Source organism: Tenrec ecaudatus, chromosome 9 (assembly GCF_050624435.1).
Source record: "Tenrec ecaudatus isolate mTenEca1 chromosome 9, mTenEca1.hap1, whole genome shotgun sequence".
NCBI classification, from domain to species: domain Eukaryota; kingdom Metazoa; phylum Chordata; class Mammalia; order Afrosoricida; family Tenrecidae; genus Tenrec; species Tenrec ecaudatus.
Genome location: NC_134538.1, coordinates 111,698,339 through 111,723,439, shown reverse-complemented (window position 1 = coordinate 111,723,439; position 25,101 = coordinate 111,698,339). Strand labels below are relative to the sequence as shown.

The 25,101-nt window shown below is 38.6% G+C and overlaps 1 protein-coding gene across 4 annotated transcripts in view; it reads left to right on the top strand.

Annotated features, from left to right (window-relative positions):
• Positions 1–25,101, top strand: part of DMTF1 (cyclin D binding myb like transcription factor 1) — a 55,559-nt gene that overhangs the window by 20,979 nt on the left and 9,479 nt on the right. For all 4 annotated transcript variants that reach the window (XM_075558466.1, XM_075558464.1, XM_075558465.1 and 1 more), the window contains 7 exons: positions 143–237; positions 6,172–6,286; positions 7,547–7,623; positions 19,971–20,128; positions 21,682–21,714; positions 22,523–22,632; positions 24,327–24,555. In XM_075558466.1, coding sequence (XP_075414581.1) covers positions 143–237; positions 6,172–6,286; positions 7,547–7,623; positions 19,971–20,128; positions 21,682–21,714; positions 22,523–22,632; positions 24,327–24,555 — 817 coding nt within the window. The remainder of the gene's footprint in view (positions 1–142; positions 238–6,171; positions 6,287–7,546; positions 7,624–19,970; positions 20,129–21,681; positions 21,715–22,522; positions 22,633–24,326; positions 24,556–25,101) is intronic.

Below are 25,101 nucleotides of genomic sequence, written 5' to 3'. Positions count from 1 at the left end.
GTAGTATTTGCACAGTAAATAAATGTATATATGTACATGTGGTGATGTGTTGACAAGGAGTAACTTTTTTTCCATAGACATTTTTTAGATTAATTAGAATCACCATTATTCTGGAACTGAATTGTTTCCCTTTTTTCTGAAGTTTCAGAAAATGATCAGAGCTTTGAGTTGACCATGACTGCAACCACAGAGGTGGCAGATGATGAGATTGCTGAAGGAACTGTGACACAGATCCAGGTACTGTCTTTTCCATTGGGCACAGGACAGGAGGGTTATCTTTTACACAGAAGTCAAATGACAATCATAGGAGCATGTTTTCTCTGACAAAGAACCAAATATAAAGTTAAGGTGGCACTACTTACTCATGTTGCCAATACCTACATACTTAAGTGTATCAGAAGTGTAATGCTTGCCTTAGAAAGCAAATGCATGTATGTTCCTTATCTGCATGTAGTGGTCTCACTGGAGCTACGAAAAAACGTTATATTTTACCCCAACAGTAATTAGAAGATAAAGCTGCTTAAGAGGTACCCAATGGTAGTCCATAACAACTGATTTAGAAAGGCTAACACATATTCTGTATTCTTTTAAGAGTGGAAACTAGTCATTTTAGATAGGTTTTAATTACCATAATTGTACTTAATGGTAGTATTCATTTCTCTTGGTTATAGGACTAAATACAGTTTTATGATTTCTACAATTTAATTAATTTCACATATATAGAAGTTAAGTTACTTCTGCAAAAATCAATTGGAACTTTTTGTTCTAAAGCTAACCTAAACATAAAATTTATTTTATTTGTAGATTTATCATTGATCATGCTTTTATTTTTTTAGTAGCTCACATTTTTTATATCATTCCTTCATTTAATAAAATAATTTTTGAAGTAGAGTGATTGTGTCATGTCATTATGATAAGGAGCTAAAAATAGTATGTGTGGAAATTCTATTTTCTACAATTTTTTTTAAATCACCTTTGTGCTTATTTGCTTTAATGAAAGGTCACAATGACCATCTAGCTACAAGTTCATAGGAAACAGACTAGGGCCAGCGCAGGTAGGTGAACCTTCTGTGATAGGGAGCTTCAGAGTTGTTCTTGAGTCTCAAGGTAATCAGAAGAGTGAGTCTTTGGCCCAGAAAACTTTGGGTCAAGCTCAAGAGTTTGTAATCTCCCACTTGGATTTCAATGGGTGGTCTGGGCAGGAATGAGTTTTCCAAATCCCCTGAAATAGTAAAACATGCCTGTCCTTCAAAGTGACTCTCAGCGTAGCCGTTTCTTTCTAGAGTGAAAGACTTGTGTTACTTCTGTTTTTCCATCTCAGCACATTAAAAATAAACTCTGAGAGAGAGATTCAGATTGATTTGGTGTTCAACCTCATTAAAAGATTGATAAATTCCTATTATAAGACAAATTAAAGAGTTATTTTATTGCTAGAGAGTTAATGTGTTTTTATTATTTGGCCTCTTGTTTTAGTATCATCTTTTTTGTTTTGTTTTAGAACTCATTTTTGGGTGAAAGCTTTGACAGTTTTTCATTTGACAGTTTATTTACACTTTTTTTCCCCCCATGCCATTCACACTTCCTCCCTGGATCCATTTCCATCTGTCCTTTTGGCCTTTGATTGATTGTAAACGCTTGCTTAATCTGCTCTTGGATCTCTCAGAAAACATAAAACTGCACTGCTCTGCCTCATTAACAAAACAAGGGCAACCCATTCCAAATAGAAATAGAACCATAAGTATAGTAATTGGGATTTACAACATATTTTGGGGAAACGGTTCAATCTAAAATGTATTGAAGTTTCTATCTTACCTGTGATTAGTAATAGCTTAAAATTCCCATTTTTCAAGTTGATATAGGAATTCTAATAATTGAAGAATTGTGATCTTCAGAAGATCATGAATCATAGACAATCTAGTTTCTCACAATTTTGAGTTTTTATAGACTTGACTTTAACAGAAACATGGGATTATAAAATTTAGGCTTGTTGCAGTTATTTCTAGTGTTTTTGCCCATGAATTTTCTAAAAATAACTACTGTATATACTCTACTCAAATATAAGCCGACCTGAGTATAAGCCGAGGTACCTAAGTATTACCTGGGAAACCAGAAAAACTGATTTACTTGAGTATAAGCCTAGGGTAGAAAATGCAGAAGCTATTGGTGAGTTTCAATAATCAAAACAAATGAAAATAAAATTACTAAAAATTGAGACATCAGTGGGGCAATGTATTTAAATATTTATTTTAAATAAAAACATAAATAAAAGGACAAGGCATTTAACATTAGTAAACCAACACAGTAAGTGGAAAAGAGGTTCAACAAAAACAATAAGGTATCATCAAAAATGATACCTTAAGAGTACTATTCCCTGGAGAGCAAATGCCTTGAGAATGATTGGGGCAGGGAATGTATGGATGTGCTTTATACAATTGATGTATGTATATGTATGGATGGTGATAAGAGTTGTATGAGTCCCTAATAAAATGTAAAAAAAGAAAAGAAGAGAAAAAAATGATTAGGGCAAAGACTGTACAGATGTGCTTTATACAATTGATGTATGTATATGTATGAACTGTGATAAGAATTGTATGAGCCCCAATAAATTGTTAAAAAAAAAAGAAATAAAACCTAATATAAAGCAAAAAAAAAGAGTACTATTCCCTGAGCTCAATCAGCAACCAAGCTAAAATGTAAAGAGTTAAAATCCTTCAAAACTGGATTTATCATCATCATCCTTATCCCAGTGCAGAGCTTCAGCTGGTGTGAGGTCATCATAGACACTGTCCTCACTGAGATCACCGTCATCACCATCACTGCTGTCGTTTTCATACAAAGCGCAGTCTTCACTGCCATCCACAGCATTACTAATACTACATTTCTGGAAGGCACGTCGCACTCTGGAATGTCTTCCCATGAATCTCGAACCCACTTTGCTATTAACTCTATGTCAGGCTTCATGAGATTCCCTCCTTTTGTCAGTTGGGCTTTACCAGATGACATCCATTCATGCCACATACTTCACACACTATCTTTAAAAGGCTTATTCAAAGATACATCCAGAAACTGCAGTACAGATATAAGCCCACCTGGAATAACACCTAAAATAACTTACTAAATTTTGCCAGTTTTTTTATGTCACCTGATAGGTGGGCTCTGAACATATCCCAAACAAGTAACGATGACTTTTTCTTTAAGGCTGCTCCTGGTCGTCGGTTCCAAATTTCTTCCAGCCATTTTTTTTGGTTCCGTCTTCATCCAGCCAGCCTTTAACATGTGCATGCACAGAAATTTTTGGTGGGAAATTGATCTTTTTAGGCAAGGTCTTTCTTTTTAAAATAATGACAGGGTGCAGCTTAGTTCCATTAGCCAAACATGATAGAACAACTGTAAAGTGTTGGGTTTTTTTTTTTCATTTCCTGTGGTTTTGAGAAAAATGTTTTTTTTTCTCCTAAACTTGCCACAGTTCTGTTGCTTGGAAGATCAAAAGTCATGGCAGTTTCATCCATATTCCCAATGTCTGCCAGATCATAATTATAAATCCTTCATTGTTTGATAATAAATGACTGGAATGACATAATTTTTTCTTCAACATCTTGTGTTAATTTCTGGGAAATCTGTTCTCTGTCTCAAACATAGTAGGCCAAACCTATTCATGAAGCGGGTACACCATCCTGCTGGCTGACGCAGCAAATTTTTCAATGCCTGGTGCTTTATATTTGCCATCCTTAGCCATTTGTGGAGCATGTGTGCGGATTCCCATGTGTGTTACGCAGTAACCATTTTGACGACACTCTATAACCCATTTATGCAATTCACTCTCCAGAGCCCCATAAAAAGACGTTAAACCACAACGAGCTTTTTTAGCTTTTGGAATCTGTTCCAAGTCAGCCTTCATTTTCCATCACTCGCTCACTTGCTTTTCGTCAAAACAGAATTCTCTACTTGCAGTACTGTTATTGCTCTCTTCTGCTCTTGACACAACCTTCATTTTGAAACCAGCCTCATATGACCGGCATTTTGTTTTGGTTCAAGAGTATCCATTTCTAATAGGATAAAAAACCAAGACTTTGAAAAAGAACTTTCATGGTAATGGCTCCCCCGCGACGGAGCGCAGCCACAGACACATCCTTACCAGTTCAGCTGCCGGCTTAAGTGAATCACTGCGGGTGATTCTGCAAATTGGAGCCGTCCACATCATAGGACGGCTCTGATTGGTTAGATGTGAGTAAACAAACATTCAAAGCCCAGCAGTGTCAGCGGGGCTTTGAAAAGCAGAGAGATAGCAATCACCCGCGAGATAATGGGCGCTTGTCCCGACTTATACATAAGTATATACAGTACCTAAAAACACCAAACTTGCTTGATATACTAACCATACATTTATTGCTAGATATGAAAATTTAGTAGATGACAATAAAGATAAGCTGTCTATTCTCATTGCGCTTTGACTGAGATGGGTTTGAAATTAGAATTACAATTTCAGCTTATTCAAGAACTAACCCAATCTTTCTTAGGAATTACCTCCAACCAGTAATATAATTAGTGTATCCAGTCTGAGACTGGACTTTGTTGAGTGGTTACTAAGAGTAAGTAAAGTATTACTACTACTTTGGTGCTTTTAAAAAAAGTTTAAACATGTTTCTGCAATTATTGGGTGTCTCTTAGTAAAACACTTGTCTCTGACTCCCTATTGTGCCTTCAAAAAGTTCGTACCACAGAAAAAGACATTTTGAGGCACCACACAAAACTGACATGGACACATCTTCCCATTACTATTAATATAATAGCTGCTTAAGTTGGGACCTCACATGGTTTTGCAGTTTCAGTGTTGAGCAAACATCTTAGTCCCAGCAAACTGGGGGAGAGTTGGGTGTCAGAAGTGTTGCATGAAGATCAGTTAGCTTAAAGAGCTAATCTTGCCATTAGTCTTTTTAGTACTATCAAAACTAATGGAGATGATTTTATGGAATGATTAAAAACTACGGATGAATCTTGGATTTACCAATATTACCCAGAGAATAAGGCCCAGTCAGACAGTGGCTTCCAGATTAGTTGGACCAGTTAAATAAATTCAAGGCAAAGAGGTTAACTCAGAAAGTTATAGTGATTACTTTTAATCAGATGAATCTTAAATGAGAAGGGGAGTCATAATAGATGAAATTTTCTTAAAGGACACGTGGGCTTATTAGGAAGTTTTAAGAAAATTGAAAGCTATCGCTACATTAGTGAGAAAAGGCCAGAAAAGTTATGAGATTTTTTCGTCAACTGCACTTGGCCCTTCTTCTGGGGTAGCAAGAACTTGTCTTAGTAAGAATTTTGTTGGGAAACTTTAGTCTATCTACCTTATATGTCTGCTATTGTCTCTTCCGACTTCTTTTCCTCCCCAAATGCAAAGAAAAATTCAAAGGAACAAGATTTAAGCACCTCAAGGATGCCAAATCTATCTTTGGTTTTGGTACATACTATAAATGAAAACACAGAATTCCCTTGCAAATGAGTTAGAGAGATGGAAACATGGTCATTAAAAGTATTTAGATCTGGAGGGAAGATAACACATTTTGGGGTTTCTTTAAATAAGTTTCTGGCTTTGTAGTGATTCTTTTTTACTTACTCTGACATTAATAAATATTGGTTTAAAGTAGAATAATAATATGAGAGAACTTCCAAAAGTTTGTGGAAAATGGAATTTAGAACATAATAGGATTTTCTACAAACATGAGGCTCTTTCATATAATAAGCACTACATAGTTTTTTGAGAAGAACTTTTCTTTAAAAGGCTCAAGATTGGTTTCAGAAGGCAATAGAAACTTCCAGTAAACATGATAATGTCTTCTGGTATATCTCGATACTCCTTTATTTTAGTAGGGGATTGTATTTAACAATCTATGAGAATTCTAACTAATACGACTCAACCCTAGTATTTCCACTATCTTAGCTGGAACTGATTGTGCACCGATTTTACATACACAAATTGTTTTAGCTGTCCTATATTGATTTAAATACTTAGTAAAAAATTTTGCTAGCGTTTTATATTATATCGATCACAAATTAACTCCATGCTCTGCTACATAAGAGTTTTATAATATTTAGCATTGCAAATGAAAATTAATCAAGTTGAATATCTCATTAAACAGGGTTTGTTTGTTTGTTTTGGTTTTGTTCTTCAAGATTCTGCAGAATGAGCAACTAGATGAAATGTCTCCCTTGGGTAATGAAGAAGTTTCAGCAGTTAGCCAAGCATGGTTTACAACTAAAGAAGATAAAGATTCTCTGACTAACAAAGGTCGAGTATGCTGTAAATTTTAGAGTGGGGAATATATCCGCTCAGCACGCATTGGTATGGTTAGGATTCAGTGACTAGGTTGTTCTTTGAAAATGAATAATACTTTATAAATTATCAAGGGTTCCTAAGGGAGTGGGGAGCTGGGAGGAAGGAGAAAAATGAGGAGCTGATATCAAGGGCTCAAGTAGAAAGAAAATGTTTTGAGAATGATGAGGGCAACAAATGTACTTGACACAATGGATGGATGTATGGAATGTGATCAAAGTTGTACGAGACCCCAATAAAATGATTTTTAAAAATGAAAAGAAAAGGAACATTGTACAAAAATTGAGGATGTTACTTAACTGCCAAACCACTGAGTTGACCAAACCAACCAAGTTGACACAAACCTTAAATAACAACCAACATTCTTCCTGAGCACCTCAGCATTTGTTACTGGTATACGTAAGTCACTAATGCTTTAAACAGATTATCATTCATAAATGTAAAATGTTGAGTAAAGTGATGGTTGATAAATTTGAGGGGAAATGGATAAGGGACATAGAAGGACTTGTCACTGGGATTCTGATTTGTACTCTAGTCCATGTGACTGAGTAATTTTTGAACTTTTCCATGTTGAACCAACATTTGTTTCTCAAAAACTGAATATTTTTAACTTAAGTAAATTTTTCCTAGTTAATTTTTGCGTTAAAAGACAGCATCGTTACTTATGGGAGAAGGCTCTTGGACACTCCTCAAGGCTGAACTATTTTAGTCTGCTAAGCAGCTTAGAGGTATAAGGTAGTCCAGTGCATATGGATTTCTATAGAACCTGCTCTCAAACAGTGAGGATGGTATTTTCTGTTAAAGTAAGGAAACAAGTAAATTGATTCTTTCAACCAGTGTAGAGTAGAATGCTCTTAAAAATAGATTATTCACTTGATATCCAATATATTGTGTACCTTCATCTAGAATTTCATTTAATCATAAAACTTGTTACTCATGGGAGAAATTTTTAAGATTCTTATTAGAATTTTTATACTGCTATCATAAGAGAACAAATAAGAGATTTTAAAAGTATTTTAACTACCACATCATTTGTAAGGTAACATATGGTTTTGCATTAAGACCAACAGGTGATAAGTTTACTGAGGGAACTTGAAGATGAATAAGAAGTTAAATTAGTTATACTTTATTCCTACAGATTTGAATCGCCTGGAAGAAATGAGTTTTGGAGGAAGGAATAATAATTTGTGTAACGCTACTTATCTTCTTTTAAAGGACATAAATGGAAGCAGGGGATGTGGTCCAAGGAAGAAATTGATATTTTGATGAGCAATATTGAACGCTACTTGAAGGTATCTTGATGACATACTTTTGTGTTTTACGCTGTATTTTTGCACTGCTAATTGCAAACAGCAGCATATTGAATATAATTATTGGGAATATTTTCTTTGCAATGGTTAATATATTATGTTCTTAAAATCTTAAAGTAGTATTTTTTAATGAATTTTGCAACCTCAATTTAAAATAGCTTTATTGCTTTAGATGTCACCCTATAGTTTAGACAAACTCTTAATACCCTTTTAGATTCTCTAATGGTGAGAGCATTGGTCTTGTCTCTTCAGTCAGCCTATAAATTGGCGTTTAGATATACATCATGTAAAGACTAAGGTTTTCATCCTTTTGGAATGTTTATGAGGTTATATTCATGCTTCCCTTTAATTTTCATTAATTGAGTTCATATTCAGATATATTGTCAAGTTAAAGCTCTTCATTAAATACGGCGATACGAGAGCTTCAAAGAGTATGTGGACTCATGGAATTTTCCACACACTTTTTGAAGCCCCCTTATGTGAGTTAACACAACGAATGATTACCTTTGGAAAGCCATGTGGGAAAGCTGAAAACAGGCCAAAAAATTCAGATTTTGTACCATTTGAGTGATTCGGGTCCTGCATGTGGTTGGAGAAGGAAGAAAAAAATCTGAAGGATTAGGACGGTAGAGAAGTTTTAAGAATGGGGTGGAACTGTGTAGAGTAGGACTGAGGAACAATATGTACAAAGTCAGAGCAGTAACAGTCTAAGAAATAAACTCGGTTAAGTGTGTTAAATGAGATGGAGATGCAGAGACAGTTGGCCTCTGGAATCAGGGCTTTGGAATTAAGGCTAAAGAATTAAAACTATATCCCGTTGGATCAGAGTAAATTAAAAAATAAGAGCTTGGTTAAATAAGGTTGCTGAGATCTCACAAATATTTTAAGAGAAAATAACTAAAAACTAGTAATAGATTTTCATTTGTAATAGTTAATATTGTTTAATAATTTTAAGGTATATGGCTATAACTTGGTTGTATTCTTAAATGGCGCGCGAGGGGCCGTATCTGATCTCTGGCTTTCCTATTTGAACACCAACCTTATTCCTCTGTCTACTTCTATGCTGGGTTTGACAACTTGTGACCGTCGCCACACAGAACTCAGAGACAGTACTCTCAGTTAGGGAGCTTAATGGGCGAGTTAAGCCAGGGTCAGATAGCGTATCTCTCCTCAGCCAGTAGCCAAGCCTCTTCATGATCCTTAGCCACGTGGTTGCATTGCCTCTTCGCCCACGGACAAAGTAACAAGCCTTTTGCTCTGTCTCAAAGTCACATAATCTTGACACTGTTCCACTGGTCATGGCTTAGCTCTTTTACTCTGTCCCATAGATTCTGTGTCACGATCACTGGCACTGCTGCTCTCAGCCTCTGGCTTCACATGGAGATCTTGAATGTACTCTTCCATTGGTCCCAGGATTCCTCTCAGTGTCCACAATCAGTGTCCACAAATGGCTCGTAGAGAGGCATGGCTTTGATGGAGATGGGGTTTCTCTTTCAGCTAACCCATATCTCAAGGAAACAAAGATCGTCGTAGCCATTTTTAAACATATCATATATTTTCTATTATGAATAAATCATATTTTATATTAAAAATAAAAGGATAAATGAAAATAACTATTGCAAGCACCACTCCCACCAAAAACTCACCTTGCAACAAATACAGTGTCTCGCCTGTGAGTGCTCAGTAAATATTTAGATTTAATCATTTGCAGAATTGAAGCTCTTTACACACATAGAAACTTTGGAAAACTTTCTAAACTTCAAAAAAATTTACATTGACAAAAAGAGGGCGTGGGGGTAAAAAAAGAGGACATTAGATGAATATCAGTGTAATGTCTTTTTTTAAATTTATATAAATTAATTATTTGAGGTGCTTTTCTGTTACTTGCCCAGTTTGCACAGTAGTACAATTTTGTAGCTCCATATCCTGTGTTTTGTTCAGCTGTGTAAGGTGTACATGTAATACCATAGTTAATCTGCCGTTAGTGGTAATTTTGGTTGTTATCTATACAAATCTGGTGTGAAATGATACTTCATTATGGTGTTATTTGTGATTGTATATTGTAATGTTTCATGGCAATGTGAATGTCCCATTTGTATGATTTGCCAATTTTTCTTTTTTTTGTCATTTTATTAGGGTGTCATACAACCCTTATCCCAATCCATACATACATCAATTGTGTAAAGCACATTTGTACATTCATTGCCCTCATCATTCTCAAAACATTTGCTCTCCACCTAAGCCTCTGGCATCAACTCCAATTTTTCCCCTCGTTCCCCGCTCCCTTCTCCCTCATGAACCTTTGATCATTTAGAAATTATTATTTTGTCATATCTTGCCCTGTCTGACGTCTCCCTTCACCCACTTCTTTGTTGTCCATCCCCCAGGGAGGAGGTCACATGTAGACCCTTGTAATCAGTTCCCAATTTCCAACCCACCCTCTCAGTGTTGCCACTCACACCACTGGTCCTGAAGGAAACATCCGCCCTGGATTCCCTCTATTTCTAGTGTATATCCTCTGGTCTAACCATATGTGTAAGGTAGAATTGGGATGAAGATAGTGGGGTGGGGTTTTGGGGGGTGGGGAGGAAGCATTGAAGAACTAGAGGAAAGTTGTATATTTCATTGTTGCTACATCGCACCCTGACTGCTCATCTCCTCCCCGAGACCCTTCTGTAAGGGGATGTCCAGTGGCCTACAAATGGGCTTTGGGTCTCCACTCCCGCACTCCCCACCTCGTTCACAATGATAAGATTTTTGCTCTGATGATGTCTGATACCTAATCCCTTCGACACCTCGTGATCACACAGGCTGGCATGCTTCTTCCATGTGGGCTTTGTTGCTTCTGAGCTTTTGTTTACCTTCAAGCCTGTAAGGCCCCAGACGCTATATATTTTGATAGCCGCACATCATTTACTTTCTTTGCCACATTTGCTTATGCACACACTTTGTCTTCAGGGATGTGTCAAGAAGACAGACATCATAGAATGCCAATTTAATAGAAGAAAGTATTCTTGAATTGAGGGAGTACTTGAATGGAGACCCAATGCCCTGCTGCTACCGTAATACTAAACCTATAAATATATGCACATAGATCTATTTCCCCATCCTCATATATAAATATATTTGCATATGTACTTGCCTTTATTTAGACCTCTATAAATGTCCTTTGTCTCCTAGCTCTTTCCTCTATTTCCTTTTACTTGCTTCGTGTCCCACTATCATGCTAAGTCTTCATTTGGGATTCAGTAATTCCTCTTGGTTACATTACCCTTGGTCACCCCTACCAAGCCTCCTATACCCTCCTCACCATCGATTTGGATCACTTGTTGTTCCATTGTCCCTAGGTTTGTTAACACCACTACCTTTCCCCCTTCCTCCCCTTCTCCCATGTCTCTCTGGAACTGTTGGTCCTGATGTTTTTTCCTCCAGATTATTCATCCAGCTTATCTTATTTAGACAGACCTGCGGAGATAATAACATGAACAAAATCAAGCAACAATATACAACAAAACAACAACTAACCAATGACAAAAAACAAAACACAACAAGAAAGAGAAGCTTGTAGTTAGTTAGTTCAAGGACTGTCTGTTGGCCTTTAGGAATGTTTTCCAGTCTAGTGTTTAGGGGCACCAAGCCCTGGCCCCAAAGTCCACCTTCTGCATTCCTTGGGGACCTCACCGCTCCGTTCCCTTGCTGTTCTGTTGTACCCCCTTAGTGTTTTGCCTGGGTGTGGTGGGATCAGATCGGGTGCAATTCCCACACTGTCTCCAGTGTTGTCCCCTGTAGTGCTATGGGTCAGTGAGGGACGTCATGTCTCATAGTGGGACCGGCCATGTGGTCCTCTCTGTGGACTGGCTGCTCTAATCAGGAACATTGTCCTCAAGGCCTGGTGGGCCAGGTTGTGCTCCACTCTCCTCCCGTGTGCTCTGATCAGAGATGTCCCTCTCCCGGAGCTGCAGATTCAGTGCCATCCTTTGAAATAAATTTTTCTGGGGTGGGGGGGCAGTTGTCCACATAGAACTTGATTGGGGCTGGTCCTTCAGACCCCTCTACTAGTTCCCTCCTCTACACCAGCATGTTGCATGCACAACTTGAGCACTGGGTTGAAGTGTGTCCTCTCTCTCACTGTGGAGTTATAAACAATAACCCTCCCTTTGGGTGGGTTAGTTGTCCTGTGCCCCTGCTACCCATTTCTTTTATTTTTTTTCCCATTTCTTTTTTATTATTATTTTTTCCTTTCCCCATCTCCTTTTTAATTACCTACCATATGTATCCCTGTGTTTGGTCTGGTCCCTGCCATATTACTTGGTCCTCACCCCAGGAATGTGTGTATACAGTAACTTTTTCCCTGTGCCCCTATTGCAGCTTTTTTTTTAAGCTTGCCTCAGTAGACTCATGCTGTTCTACACCTTTTGTGCTTGACTTACTTCGCTTAGCATGATTTCCTCCAGTTCTTCCCATACAGCTATGAGCTTTATAAGTTCATCACTGCTTTTTAGCGATGCGTAGTACTCCATTGTATGTATGTACCACAGCTTTTTAATCCACTCGTCAGTTGATGGAAATTTGCACTTGTGAACTTGCAATTGTGGACTGTGCTGCGATGAATATTGGAGCACAGATGTCTGATCTTGGTTTGTTTCTTGCCTCTTCTGGGTACATGCCCAGTAGGGGGGTGGCTGGGTCATATGGTAACTCGATTTCCATCTGTTTTAGATACCGCCAGGTGGATTTCCATAGTGGTCTCACATACTTACAAGTCCACCAGCAGTGAATGAGAGTTCCTGTCTCCCCACAGCCCCTCCAACACTTGCTGCTTTCTGACTTTTTGAATTGGGCTACCTTTGAGGGTGTTAGGTGGTACCTCGTTGTTGTTTTAATTTGCATTTTTCTTATGGAAAAAGATTGGGAACATTTCTCATGTGTGTTGGCCACTCAGATTTCTGCCCCTGTGAAACTTCTGTTCGGGTCCTTTGCCCACCTCCTCAGTGGGAAATTAGTTTTTTTCCTTTTTGGAAGCTAGCAGAGTATTGTAGATTTTAGTAACAAGGCATTTTTCTGGTGTGTCATTGCTGAAGATGTTTTCCCAGTCCGTGGACTCTTTCATTCCTCTCTTGGTGAATTCTTTCGATGTGCACAGGTGTTTTATCTGCAGTATATCCCAATTGTCAATTTGTGCTTCCTCTGTGTTTGTGTCCTTCCCTATTTTTGGTAGCCTATATATTCCCTGTGCCAAAATTCTCAAGTTGGTCCCAATTCCCTCGTTGATGGCCCTAATAGTTTGGGGTTTAAATTCAAGGTCCATTTGCCAATTTTTCTGTGAACATTTTTTAATCATACAGATTTACAGGTGTTATGTGTTCAGTTAATTATGTAAATTCTATTTCTAGTTGATTGACTGCCCCTTTTTTCCACTGAAGGTCTTATTTGATAAAGTTAATAATTGCATAATTTCCACAATTTAGAAATTCTCCCTTGTTCCAAGAAAGCATAGGCTTATCTAATGAAGATACAAATTTTATATTTTTGTCTTTCACACTGCAAATTTTTTTCCTCTGTGCGATATGAGGGGTCTGGTTTCAACTGTATCTTTTCCTATATGATTAATTAACAATTGTTATTGCATTTTTTAGAAGGTGGCATCCCATTTCCTCATATTAAGTCTTAAATCAAACTTCTCCAGATTTATTTGTAGACTTTCAGGTTTGTTCTAGGTTTGATATTTTGATCCCTACACCAGCATAGCACATAGGACAAGTATTGGAGAATATTTGTCCTTTACCATTTGCACTTCAGTGATAAATTCAGAATTCCCTTGCATAAACAAAGTACAATCCATCTTGATGGTATTATTGCGATCAATGTGTACGTGAATTTATAAGAGTGCTAACATGTACATTATTTCTGTTGAAGAACATGGCTCTCCGTTTTAGTTCGCTTCATTTAATATCTCACAATGAAAAGAACTGACATCCTCCTTTAGAATGAAAGCTGTAACACCCTAGTGATAGGAGAAGGGGACGGAGGGGCGGACACATAGTCACACTCTTGGACACCTGCTTGGTCACTTTCTCCAGTGCTTGTAGTTGTGTATTTATATTTACCGTCACTTCCCTATGTGTTCTTTGGGTCCCCGGTAGGAAGTGAAGGAGATGGGGCAGTCTAGCAAACAGAATTTCAAAAGTTGAACACCCAGTGTATTTTTTGAGTACACCTTATTTTTACCAGAACTAACTTGTGGCCTTATCAAATGTGACTTGTGGCACAGTTTACTAAGCCACATTTCTTACAGTGGTTCATGTGTTCACCTTTGCCTGAGCTCTGCATCTGAAGTGCTGTCTTTGAGACAGAATAACAATAGGCTCTAATTCTTATAAGAGCTATAGGAACAGTTGTGAAAGTCACCAGAGCTTTTAATTTGAATAAGAAATCTCCTAAAAGTGAAGTGGGGCCTGAGAAATAATTAAAAACTGATGTGAAAATAAAGGAGGGGGTGTGAGAAACCTCTTAGTTGGCAGCTAATTAAAGCCAAAAACATGGAGGTAGTGGGAAGTTAAAAGATCGTCAAAAGATTCTGATACCAAAGATGCAGCTCTTGTGTCCAGCAAAAAAACACATTTGGGTTTACTGGCAACATCCATACATAGCCCCGACCCCTTGAGTGTGAGGGCAACGGTGTTGCCAGAACGGGTTGGGGAGCCAGGGCCTTATCACTCAGCAGGATGAATTGCCATCAGTACTTGCGTGGGCCACTCACAAGCTTGGTGTCCTGGAGTCCCGTGCTGGAAACAGGTGGATACAGGCTTCCCTCCCACCACTGTAAGGAACCTCCTCGACAGCACTCATTAAGTTTAGTGTTAGTTCATTTCCACCTCTAAATCTTGGTTATTGTACACTCAGGTTGCTGCCAATAGTTCACTTGGGTCAGTCTGAGGTCTCATACCTTTACACTGCTCTTTCCGGAGAATGTCTGCAGCAGACTGATTCATAAAATGGGTGTCTCTGGATGTGGATTAGTAAATCTCTGAGTTGCCTCTACTAGGCAGTTTCTGAAAACTGCTGCAGGGCTCTATCCTTGCCCCAGATTACTTCAGCTAATTTTGAATAATTCATCGGTTGAATCTGAATTTCTTTTATTCCTTCTATGAGACAAATTTTGCATGTAAACTCAAGTTGCTTTCCCCTCTGACTCTGTGGACCCTCCTTATACTTTCGGTGTGGGTTCTGTTCTGGGATGGCTGTGGTCCCATCAGCTACTAAGTTGGTATCTGTGGTGTGTGTGTGATCAGCTCTCTGCCAGGCAGCTCTGATGTTTTTCTTCTCATCGTGAGCAACAGGATAGGAGGACCCTGAGGTCCTTCCAGATAAATTCAGAGTCACTGTGTGCTCAGAATTTTCAGTAAATCACCCAGGGTCATCAGAAAAACTGCGTATTTTATTTTTGCAAGTTTTAAAATCACTCATTCTTAAAGAAACATGTACTCTTAGTATTTCCATTACTTTGTGCCACTTCTTGGACAGGGTGGTAGTGGTAGGGGGCTGCAGGCATTTGCATGACTGAAGGGACTAATGCAGGGGCTGAGCAGTCGGGGCCTTAAACATCATTCTGCAAGCATTTGGGGTGAGGGAGTCAGTCAGAGGTATTTTGTAGTACGGCATCTGAGGCCTTGTGGTTAGTGACAAGGTTGGGTCTCTTGGGACATAGTGCCGGGGAGAAGTTTCCTCCTCCAGTTGATGTAGAATGAGCAGACTCAAGGGCCCAAGAGGAGATTGGAGCTGAGGTGAGGGTACATCCATAGCTACTTTGTCTTCACTGGCTCCAGAAAAAAGGGCTTACTAGCCCTCTTACCCAAGGGGGGTTTGGGGGTAGGGGTAAGTGACTAACCCAAACCATGTGTTGACATATGGAAATTGGTCAGAATGGCCCAGCTCTGTGCTGTGTAATGGGACCTATCTAGAGTTCCCTCAGGAAGCCAATCACACCAAAAGACAACCATTCTATTTCACAGAATGTTCTTAGATTTCTTGGTTGGAGTTTTTCTCCCTAATTCTGGTATACCCCTTATTGAAATTATTTAATATAACCTGGAGGAGAGTTGTTTCTTTCCCCTGTGCAACTCTCATAACGGTGCATTTTTACCAGGCAGAGGGCTTCCAGACACCCTGCCCTTACCCTCCCAAGGATTTTCAAGTGCCTCTTGGCGAGTCCATATTAAACCCCACTAGAGCCCAAAATGCACTAGCAGTGAAGATCATTTGTTTTAACCTTATGAGAATCACCATCGGCCTGACAGGACTCACACTAGTGTCAATCTGCAAAACACGCTCTCACTGCCCACTTATGTACACAGTCTCCCTACCCGTGCACACTGGAGACCTCCGTGGTTTCTCGTGGTCCGCTGCACAAGTACGTAGGTCGGTGGTCGGGAGTGAATCAGACTCCCCTTCTGGTCATAGGACCAAGTTGAACCTTGGAGCCACAGTTCAGAAGTCCAGGATCAGGATTAGCTATTGTTCACCACTTGGTTCCTTCAGAAATGGGTGTCCATGGCAGGTCTCCACCCTGGAGGAGAGGGTCCACACAGCAAGAAATCCCACTGGCCTGCTCAGAGACAGTTGCCCCTGAAGTGAAGGCCCATGGGATGCCCACAGCTCATGGGGGCAGAAACAGGTCTGTGGCTGGTCCTTCAAGCACAGAGAAGGAGCGAGTTTCCTGGCCAATACCAGAAGTTGTGCTGAAGGATTTTCCAACGGTTACAATAAAAGGAATAATTTTATTGTAGTGGCATGTGGCTCAGAAGATTTGTATCCAGAAACTGCCCCTTCTGAAAGCATTTTATCATGGAGAGTGGATTTACAGGGTGATCTGTGGTTGGTCAAGTGAGCCACAAGCAAGATCATACAGAAGCAGAAGTAAGCAATTACACAGAGCTGTGGGGAGTGAGTGCTGGCAAGCAGATTACAGAAGAGGAATGAGGTGTTGAGAATGGCGGAGTGTTTTCCACGTTCCACAGGTTTATCTCTGCAGTAGTGCTTTGTCTTTGCCCCAATGTGAATGGATTCTGAGCTCACACTTAAACTCAAGAACTATCTGTTTTTATGATACAGCCTTACTCGATACTTAATGTCATGAAGGGTCCCCTGAAAAAAGAAGTGCTAAAGCACAGTTGGTAAAGAAAACAGAAGGTGTGTGGCTATCAGAAAAAAACTGGGTCTGGAGTCTTAAAAACGTGCTTTATAACACGCAGCCATCTTAAATGAGGTACCATCTAAGCCCATGTGGAAGAAGTACACTACCCTGTATAAGCTAAATTGCCATCCAGTAGTGATGACATGAAGCGACCCTTCAAGACAGGGCAGAACTGCTACAGTGAGTATGTGAGGCTGCAAATGTTTATGGGAGTAGAAAGGCCCATCTTTCTTCCAAGGACCAGCTGGTTTTCATCCTACAGACCCGGCCCAACACACAACCACTTTGCCTTCAGGACTCCTTATGTGAGCGAAGGATTATTGTATGTGATAAAATCCAATATCAGAAAAGGAAATTATATATAATTTTATTGGGCACTCGTACAAATTTTATCACAATCCATACATCCATCCATTGTTTCAAGCACATTTGTTGCCATCATCATTCTCAAAACATTTGCTTTCTACTTCAATTCTGAGCACCCGGTTTACAGAAGATTGGGAGACAGTGAAAGCCCAGAGTCTGTTTACATAGTTCCCATGGGTTAATTCTGCATTGAAATCCCTTGAATGTTAGAAACCTTCCTTGCCCTTAGGAGGGTATCGGAAAGTGAGTTAACGTGAAGATAGCTTCTGCCTTTGGTTCTGACTCACAGGGCCCGTCTGAGACAGGGTAGACGTGTCCTGGTGGCTTGCTGAGACCAGCTCTTCACTGGAGTAGGAAACCTCACCTTTCTTTTGCGGGGCACCTAGTGGTTAGCAGCCCAACTCAACCAATAGGTCCTCACGGTTAGGTTAAATTTTAATGTTCTACTTGTTTTCCCTTTGGCCCATTTTTAATTTGATCTAGTTCTTATTTGCTGATTTCTTGTGGATTGAAGATTTTCTGTGTTTGATTAGTTACTGTTGATGATTTTTATGAGTTTTAGGCTAGCAAATCTATAAAAACAATAAGTAGATTATTAGTTTCTTCGAGTTATAACAGGAGAAGTTGGGGGAGATGGGGGAATAGGAATCATAAGTACAAGGTAAAGAAAAGATTCTAGAATTGATTTTGGTAATGATTGTATGTCTAATATATTTAAATCATTGAATGGTGTGGTGCATCAATTATATGTCAATAAGACTATTTAAAAATAACTTCTGGACCTCCCTGGGGGATGGACAAGAGAAATGGGGGTGAAGGGAGATGCCAGATAGGGCAAGATATGACAAAATAATAATCTATAAATTATCAAGGGCTCATAAGGGAGGGGGCAGCGGGGAGGGAGGGGGGAAAAAGAGGACACGATGCAAAGGGCTTAAGTGGAGAGCAAATGCTTTGAAAATGATTAGGGCAAAGAATGTACAGATGTGCTTTATACAATTGATGTATCTATATGTATGGATTGTGATAAGAGTTGTATGAGCCCCTAATACAATGTTTTTAAAAAAATAACTTCTGATAAAGCTTAATGATCTTTTTCCCATCAAAGATACGTATAACTTGCTTTGTGCTTATTCTTAGTATATTTATTTTAATAGTATTGTGAATAATTCTTAAAAATTAAATCCCATTAGTGTTATGTAGAAATGCTGATTACTTTTGTTTTCCAGCAAGTTTGATATTCTTTTTAAAAATCATTTTATTGGGGGCTCGTACAACTCTTATCACAATCCATACATGCATCCAATGTGTCAAGCACATTTGTTGCCATCATCATTCTCAAAACATTTTCTTTCTACTTGAGACCATGGTATCAGCTCATTTCCACACCCCTCTCTGACCCTCTCCCTCGCACTCTTGATAATTTATAAATTATTATTTTGTCGTGTCTTATACTGTCCGACATCTCCCTTCACCTACTTTTCTTTTGTCTGTCCCCCAGGGAGGGGTGATATGTAGATCTTTGTGATCGGTTCCCCCTTTCTCCCTTAACCCTTCCCCTTTCCCTTCTGGTATTGTCACTCATTATTGGTCCTGAGGGATTTATCTGTCTGGATTCCCTGTTTCCAGTTCTTATCTGTACCAATGTAGATCCTCATCCTCTGGTCTAGCCAGATTTGTAAGGTAGAATTGGGATCATGGTAATGGGCAGCGAGGAAGCATTAAAGAACTATAGGAGAGCTGTATGTTTCATCATTGATATACTGCATCCTGACTGGCTTGGCTAAAGTTTCTTTTTTAAACAAATAATTTTCCTGTAGAATTTTTACTTTTATATATTATCTGTGAACGATGTTTTTCTTTTCCGATCTTTTTACTTTTATACTTTTTTTAATTGAATTAATAGTTTTCTCCTAATTTTCTAAGGCTGATCATGTATTAATATTGAATTTTGACTGCTTTTTCTTTGTAAAGAATTTCATAATTTAATTCTATAAATATTTATGTGATTAATTACATTAACCTTTTTTCTGAAATTAACTCAAATTTGTATAACTAGGCTAAAGTCACATTTCCCTGTGATTTGCGGACTGCTGGGCATAGTGGCTAAGAATTTTTAGGGCTTTTGCATTTTTGTTAATAGATGAACCTAGCCTAAAAATCCCTTTCTGAAATGATTCTTGTCTAATTTTGATTTTGAGCTTATGGTTGCCTTGAAGGAGTGAGGTGAACATGAGGGGGAGAGGGGCTTCCACTTTTTCCTGGCTGCTTATCAGGACTGAACTGTACAGGCATCCGGTCCTAGTGTTTTCTGTGCACAGCTTGCAGACAGCCGATGACGTTGTTGTACTGGTCTGTGCGTACTAGATTTTCCCTCTTTCTCTGAGTCAGCTTTGGTAAGTTGACTTTTCTAGGAACTTATTCTTAGCTATGTTTTCATATTTATTGTTTTAAATAAATCCATTTTTTAGTTCCAGCTTAAACCATTTTGCCAAAAGTTTATCTTTCTTAATTGTACTATTGTACATGGATCATTCCAAAGATATAACTTTGCGTTTTATTTACCCTTTTTAATTTATGTGATTACTGGACCTATTTTGTTCTTATAATATTCTTTCTTGTATGGATTTATTTTTTAATTTTAGGGTTTTAAAAACTGTAAAGCTTTTATTTGACTTTCAATGACATAAAATGTATTAAAAAGAACTTTGAGTATATTCCTATGCGTTTTATCAGAAATCCCTAAATCAAAGAAATGTAACCCATTTAGGCACGTGGAATAAAAGATGCTACAGAAATCATCTTTGAGATGTCAAAAGACGAAAGAAAGGATTTCTACAGGACTATAGCATGGGGTCTGAACCGGCCTTTGTTTGCAGTTTATAGAAGAGTGCTTCGCATGTATGATGACAGGAACCATGTGGGAAAGTATGAAATCTTGTAATGCTGCATGCTCTCATATAAGTAGGGGGATTGTGTATGGAACTGCCCTTGTTATTAATGGAGGTGTGAGTTAGGCTTTAGAGCCAGCTATCTATACCTGTTGGAGTAAGGTTAATATTTTAATCTTTTTAATTGTGGCTTTTAAGTCACATTGTGAATCTGTTACCCCGCCATACTAAGACCTTCTTTAAAGTTTTAACTCTAAACACCCTTATATGGGTTACGTTTAAGATCTAGCTTATTTAAAAATTCAATGTCCACTTTGTAGTAAAGCAACATATATAGTCATAGGTAAGACGTGGGAAGTATGAAAAGAATGTTGATTGTAACATTTCCTCTTTGTTTTTATATAGAGTATTTCTTAGGTCAGGAACTTTTTTATGTTAGAGTGGGAAAAATTACATTTCTATAAATAACACTTGAAATTCTGTTAAAGATGTAGAATTTATGGAAAGGTATCATTACTATTCTATAGTAATACTTGGCATTGAATATTCCTAATTCCTTGTTTTGAACTTTAGTTGTCAGGTTACCGGTCCTGGTTTTCCTCTAATTCACAGTGGTTCTCAACCCCTTTTGAGGTGGAATGGCCCTTTCACAGGGGTAGCCAGATTCATACAGTAGCAAAATGACAGTTTTAAAGTAGCAGTGAAAATAACGTTATGGTTGGGGGGTCACCCACCACCACACGAGGGCCGCGGCATGAAGAAGGTTGAGAACCACTGCGCTAACTGTTCAACAGCTTGCTAAAGGGGTGCACGTTTAAAAGCTGAAGGGAATTAACTTGTTTTTATAGCAGTGTATAATATGGACTGAAGGAAAAAGGAGCGTTGAAAAGCTATTTCATTGACTACATTGAGTTCTTTCCAGGAAAAGAGCCTGTAAGTTAGAGCGAGAATCTGTCAGAAGACCATGTATGGTAGAGAACGTGACTACAAATACAAATTTTTTTAGCTCTTTGAGCGAATTTACCAGAGGAAATTTACTTTTTAGCTTTAGCATACAATATCTCCCAGAACACTTGAGGGAACGCTCTGCATTTAAAGTGCTTGAAGCTAATTTGGAAATGAAAGAAGAGTTAAGGTCACAGAAAAGCAGCTAAGTGTGTTTTAAATGTTGATTTTCTTCTAGAGAAAACTATGCAGTGCCTATCTTTTTCAAAGGCGCTCTGGTGGCCTAGTGGATTACACGTCAGAACCACCAGTGAGAGGAAGACGAGGCTTTCCCCTAATGATTTGCAATCTCAGAAAGCCCACAGAACCAATTTTACCCTCTCCTACAGGATCGCCACCAGTCGAAATCAACTTACTGACTGAGCTTGAGTTTACCTGTAAAATGACGAAGTATATTGGCCTTTAAAAAAAATACAAAAAATAGGAGCTTCGATTATATTAATCCATATTAAAAATTACTTGGCCACCTTACAAATACCAGTTTGCTACGTGGGTTAACCTTTGGCTTTCTAAATACTGATTTTTGTCAATTCTAAGCTTTCCTTTTTCTAATTTATATTTTTTAATTTTTCTCTAAATTTCTAGGTATACACCTGAAGAAATTGAAAAGCTCAAAGAGTAAGTTTAAATGGTTCTCTTGAACTCTTGGGGGATTTTTTTGTTTTGTTTTTTAATGTCTTCTATATTTTTAAAATTTTGCTTTGAAAATGTCAAGAGTTTTCGTGGCAGATTGGTATGGTTTAATTCTAATTACTAACATTGACTTTCTATCATAGCCATTGCATCATGCATAAATTTCGCCCCCTCTTGTCATTTCCAAATTATTCCTTGAAACCCTAAAACGGGTCCCAGAAAAGATGAGATGGTCATTTGGAGTGGCCTGAAAACCAAGCCAAACAGCTGCTTTGCTTGGTGTAGTTTAGAGTGGTGACTTAGTAACTGTTTCACTGAGTATCTGGCTGAGTTACCACCTTGTATGGGCTCTTGAATCTTGGGAGATCTTACTTTGCTTTAATGGATTAGATGGATGAAGGGGAAATTGAAAGTAGGTCCTCTTACAAGGACATATTTAAAACCTGATGTCTGAAGAATCTGTTAGGAATGTGCTCACCTGGGAAAGATGGGGGCTTGCCTGGGAGATTAGTGTCAGTAACCTGAGGGGAGATTTGGTCTTTTTTGAACACATATCCAAGTTATTTATTTCTCTCTGACCCAGGAAAAAGGCAATTGCTGCCTGTTTTTTTTTCACCCACAGACAACTGTGGACCCCAAAAAAAGGCCACACTTTCAAACTTTGGCTCTCAAAGTACTGCTGCCCACAACTTCCAAAGCAGTCAAATGGGAAGAAGAAGAATGAAGAATAAATGGTGAAATTAGAAGGGAGAAAACAATTGAACCAATGCTGATGGGCAGACTCTTGTTTTAGGCTCCGGATAAGGCATGGCAATGACTGGGCAACAATAGGGGCGGCGCTAGGAAGAAGTGCTTCTTCGGTCAAAGATCGGTGCCGACTGATGAAGGACACTTGCAACACAGGTATCGTGACTACACCTTCTGGCATGTGCTTATCGGTGCGTTAGCCTCCTGTCCACTTAGAGAGCTGCCTTCCTTTCTCTGTCCAAAGAATCTTACTTTTTGAGTCATACCTTTTTTGGAAACTTAACAGACCCAGCCAATCTTGTATTTGTTTACTGCTTTATCAGAAGATGACATTGTTTACAGGACACAAAGGTTTGAGATATCTAGCATTTTTCATTTTTATAGCAGTTCAAAATTATTTCATTTGGGAAAATACTTATTTTTAAGGCACACAGAGAAAATAATTTAAAGATAAGAAAGTAATTTGATGAAAATCTGCCAACGTGCATGCTAATTGAAAAACTTAATTTTGGCAGGACTAAATTTTGAAAGAAATTATGTTCCAAAGGCTTGTGTGTGTCCTGCTTATTCCAATTTCAGTATCTTTTTATGTGGAACAAATATTATGGTTGGTGTTTCTGTCCCTAGGGCAGACCGCACACTATCTCTCTTATGTGGACAGAAATGTACTGGGTAGCTGTCCATGTTTGTTATTTCAGCAAAGAAACAAATTCTCAGGTTGTTTAGGCTTTACAGGGAATATATTTTGTACTTCTCTGCTCTACCTTAGGAATGTTTCTTGCTTAAGCCTTCCACCTGCAAGAGCTTAAGAGTAAGTTTCAAGTCAGTCATTCTGTGGCATGGCCAGCTGAATGAATGAAATGAGAGCTTTTAAATTAGAATGAACCCGAAGGCTTGTGTAAAATATTCTCTGAGTACCGAACTCATTAATGTAGTTTGGAATGATGTTGTGCCAATTCCCCATGGCCAGCTTGAGTAATAAATTGCCTGCTTCCTTTCAATATCGCTGCATATTTTTTGCTTCTGATAATGAGTTCTTCCTGTGTGCCTCAACCTGAGATAGCAGTTTCAGAATTTCCCTTCCTTTCCTACCCTGCTTTGAATGCTAAGGACTTATCTAACTCCTGAGGACAAATGTGCTTTAGCACATCATAGACATCTGCCAATTTGTTGAATTGATGAACTCCTGAAAACAAGCACATAATCTTATCAATTTTTCTAGAAGTTTTCTGCTGTCAGTAATATATTGGAAACAGAAATGGCAAAGATAAAAAAGATTTTTTTTTTTTTTAGCTCAACTTAAGAAAAAAGAAAAGAGCTTTTTTGTTTCTATTGGTGGGACTGTAGGTATCCAAAAAGGCTTGGTATAAAAGTATCTTTGGATTCCAATCTGAAAATTGACTGCTATTTTGTCAGATACTGTAACTTGGATTTGAGATAATGGAAAAGAAGCTGGTATACACCTATTATTTACTAAGATGGTATATACCTCCCTCTACTAAGGGAGGCCAAATGTGTTACTCTGTCTTCCCGCATTCACTGTAGCTGTTGGGAACAAAGGTCTCCATGTAACTCAGTAGTGTACAATTCTCTCCAGTTACAGGCGTTTTTCTTTTCTTAAAGGAGTCTGTCAGTGCTCACTATTAGGGTTTTATTTTTTCTTTCATACTAAAAACCTTCCTAGGTAGAGAAATGTAGTTGTCACTGTAGAGATGCATGGTTCTAAACAGTCATTTAAAAACAAACTCAGAACTACTGTGTGGGACCTACAAATTCTTGGAAAAGTAGAGCCAAATGTCATTTGCAACAGGAGGTAGCATTGGTAGTCTGGATTTCTTTCTTTCTTTCAGGAAAGTGGACAGAAGAAGAAGAAAAGAGGCTTACAGAGGTGGTTCATGAATTGACCAGCACTGAGCCAGGTGACATAGTCACACAGGGTGTGTCTTGGGCAGCTGTGGCTGAACGAGTAGGTACCCGCTCAGAAAAGCAGTGTCGTTCTAAGTGGCTCAACTACCTGAACTGGAAACAGAGTGGGGGTACTGAGTGGACCAAGGAAGATGAAATAAATCTCATCCTCAGGTTTGTGTCCTAAGTTTCTAATGACAAAAGCCGCTAATTGCTGTGGATATGTTGGTTAATCCCCTCTTTGTGCTCTCTAGACCCTTAGTCTGAAAAACATCCTTTCATAGAAAGCCACTGTTTTAAGATCCTAACTATTTCATATTGAGCTCTTTGTTTTGTGTTTGTTCCTTTTTAGTGGATTTAGTGCACGTCCAAAGTACCAGATTGAAGGCGTGGAGACTGAAGTCCTCTCTCTGTATCCTCTGTATCCACAGAACAGGTCTGGCACAGGCAGCGGCAGTGCAGCTTGTCCACTGGCCCACCCATGTGCCTCAATCTCGTCTAGGGGGACGTGTTAGGGTAAGAGGGTCATTCGGTCTCCATGTTCTTCAATCTGTGACTTCTGTGCTAAGACTTCTAAGAAGCGGGTTGAGTTTACAGTTATTCTACCCCTTCAAACTAACCCAATATATTTCCATTTCATACAAATACAAAGTTGTTTAAGACAATGAAACTTTTGTTTTCCTCCAACAGATTTATTTGGCATATATCGTTCATATAGTT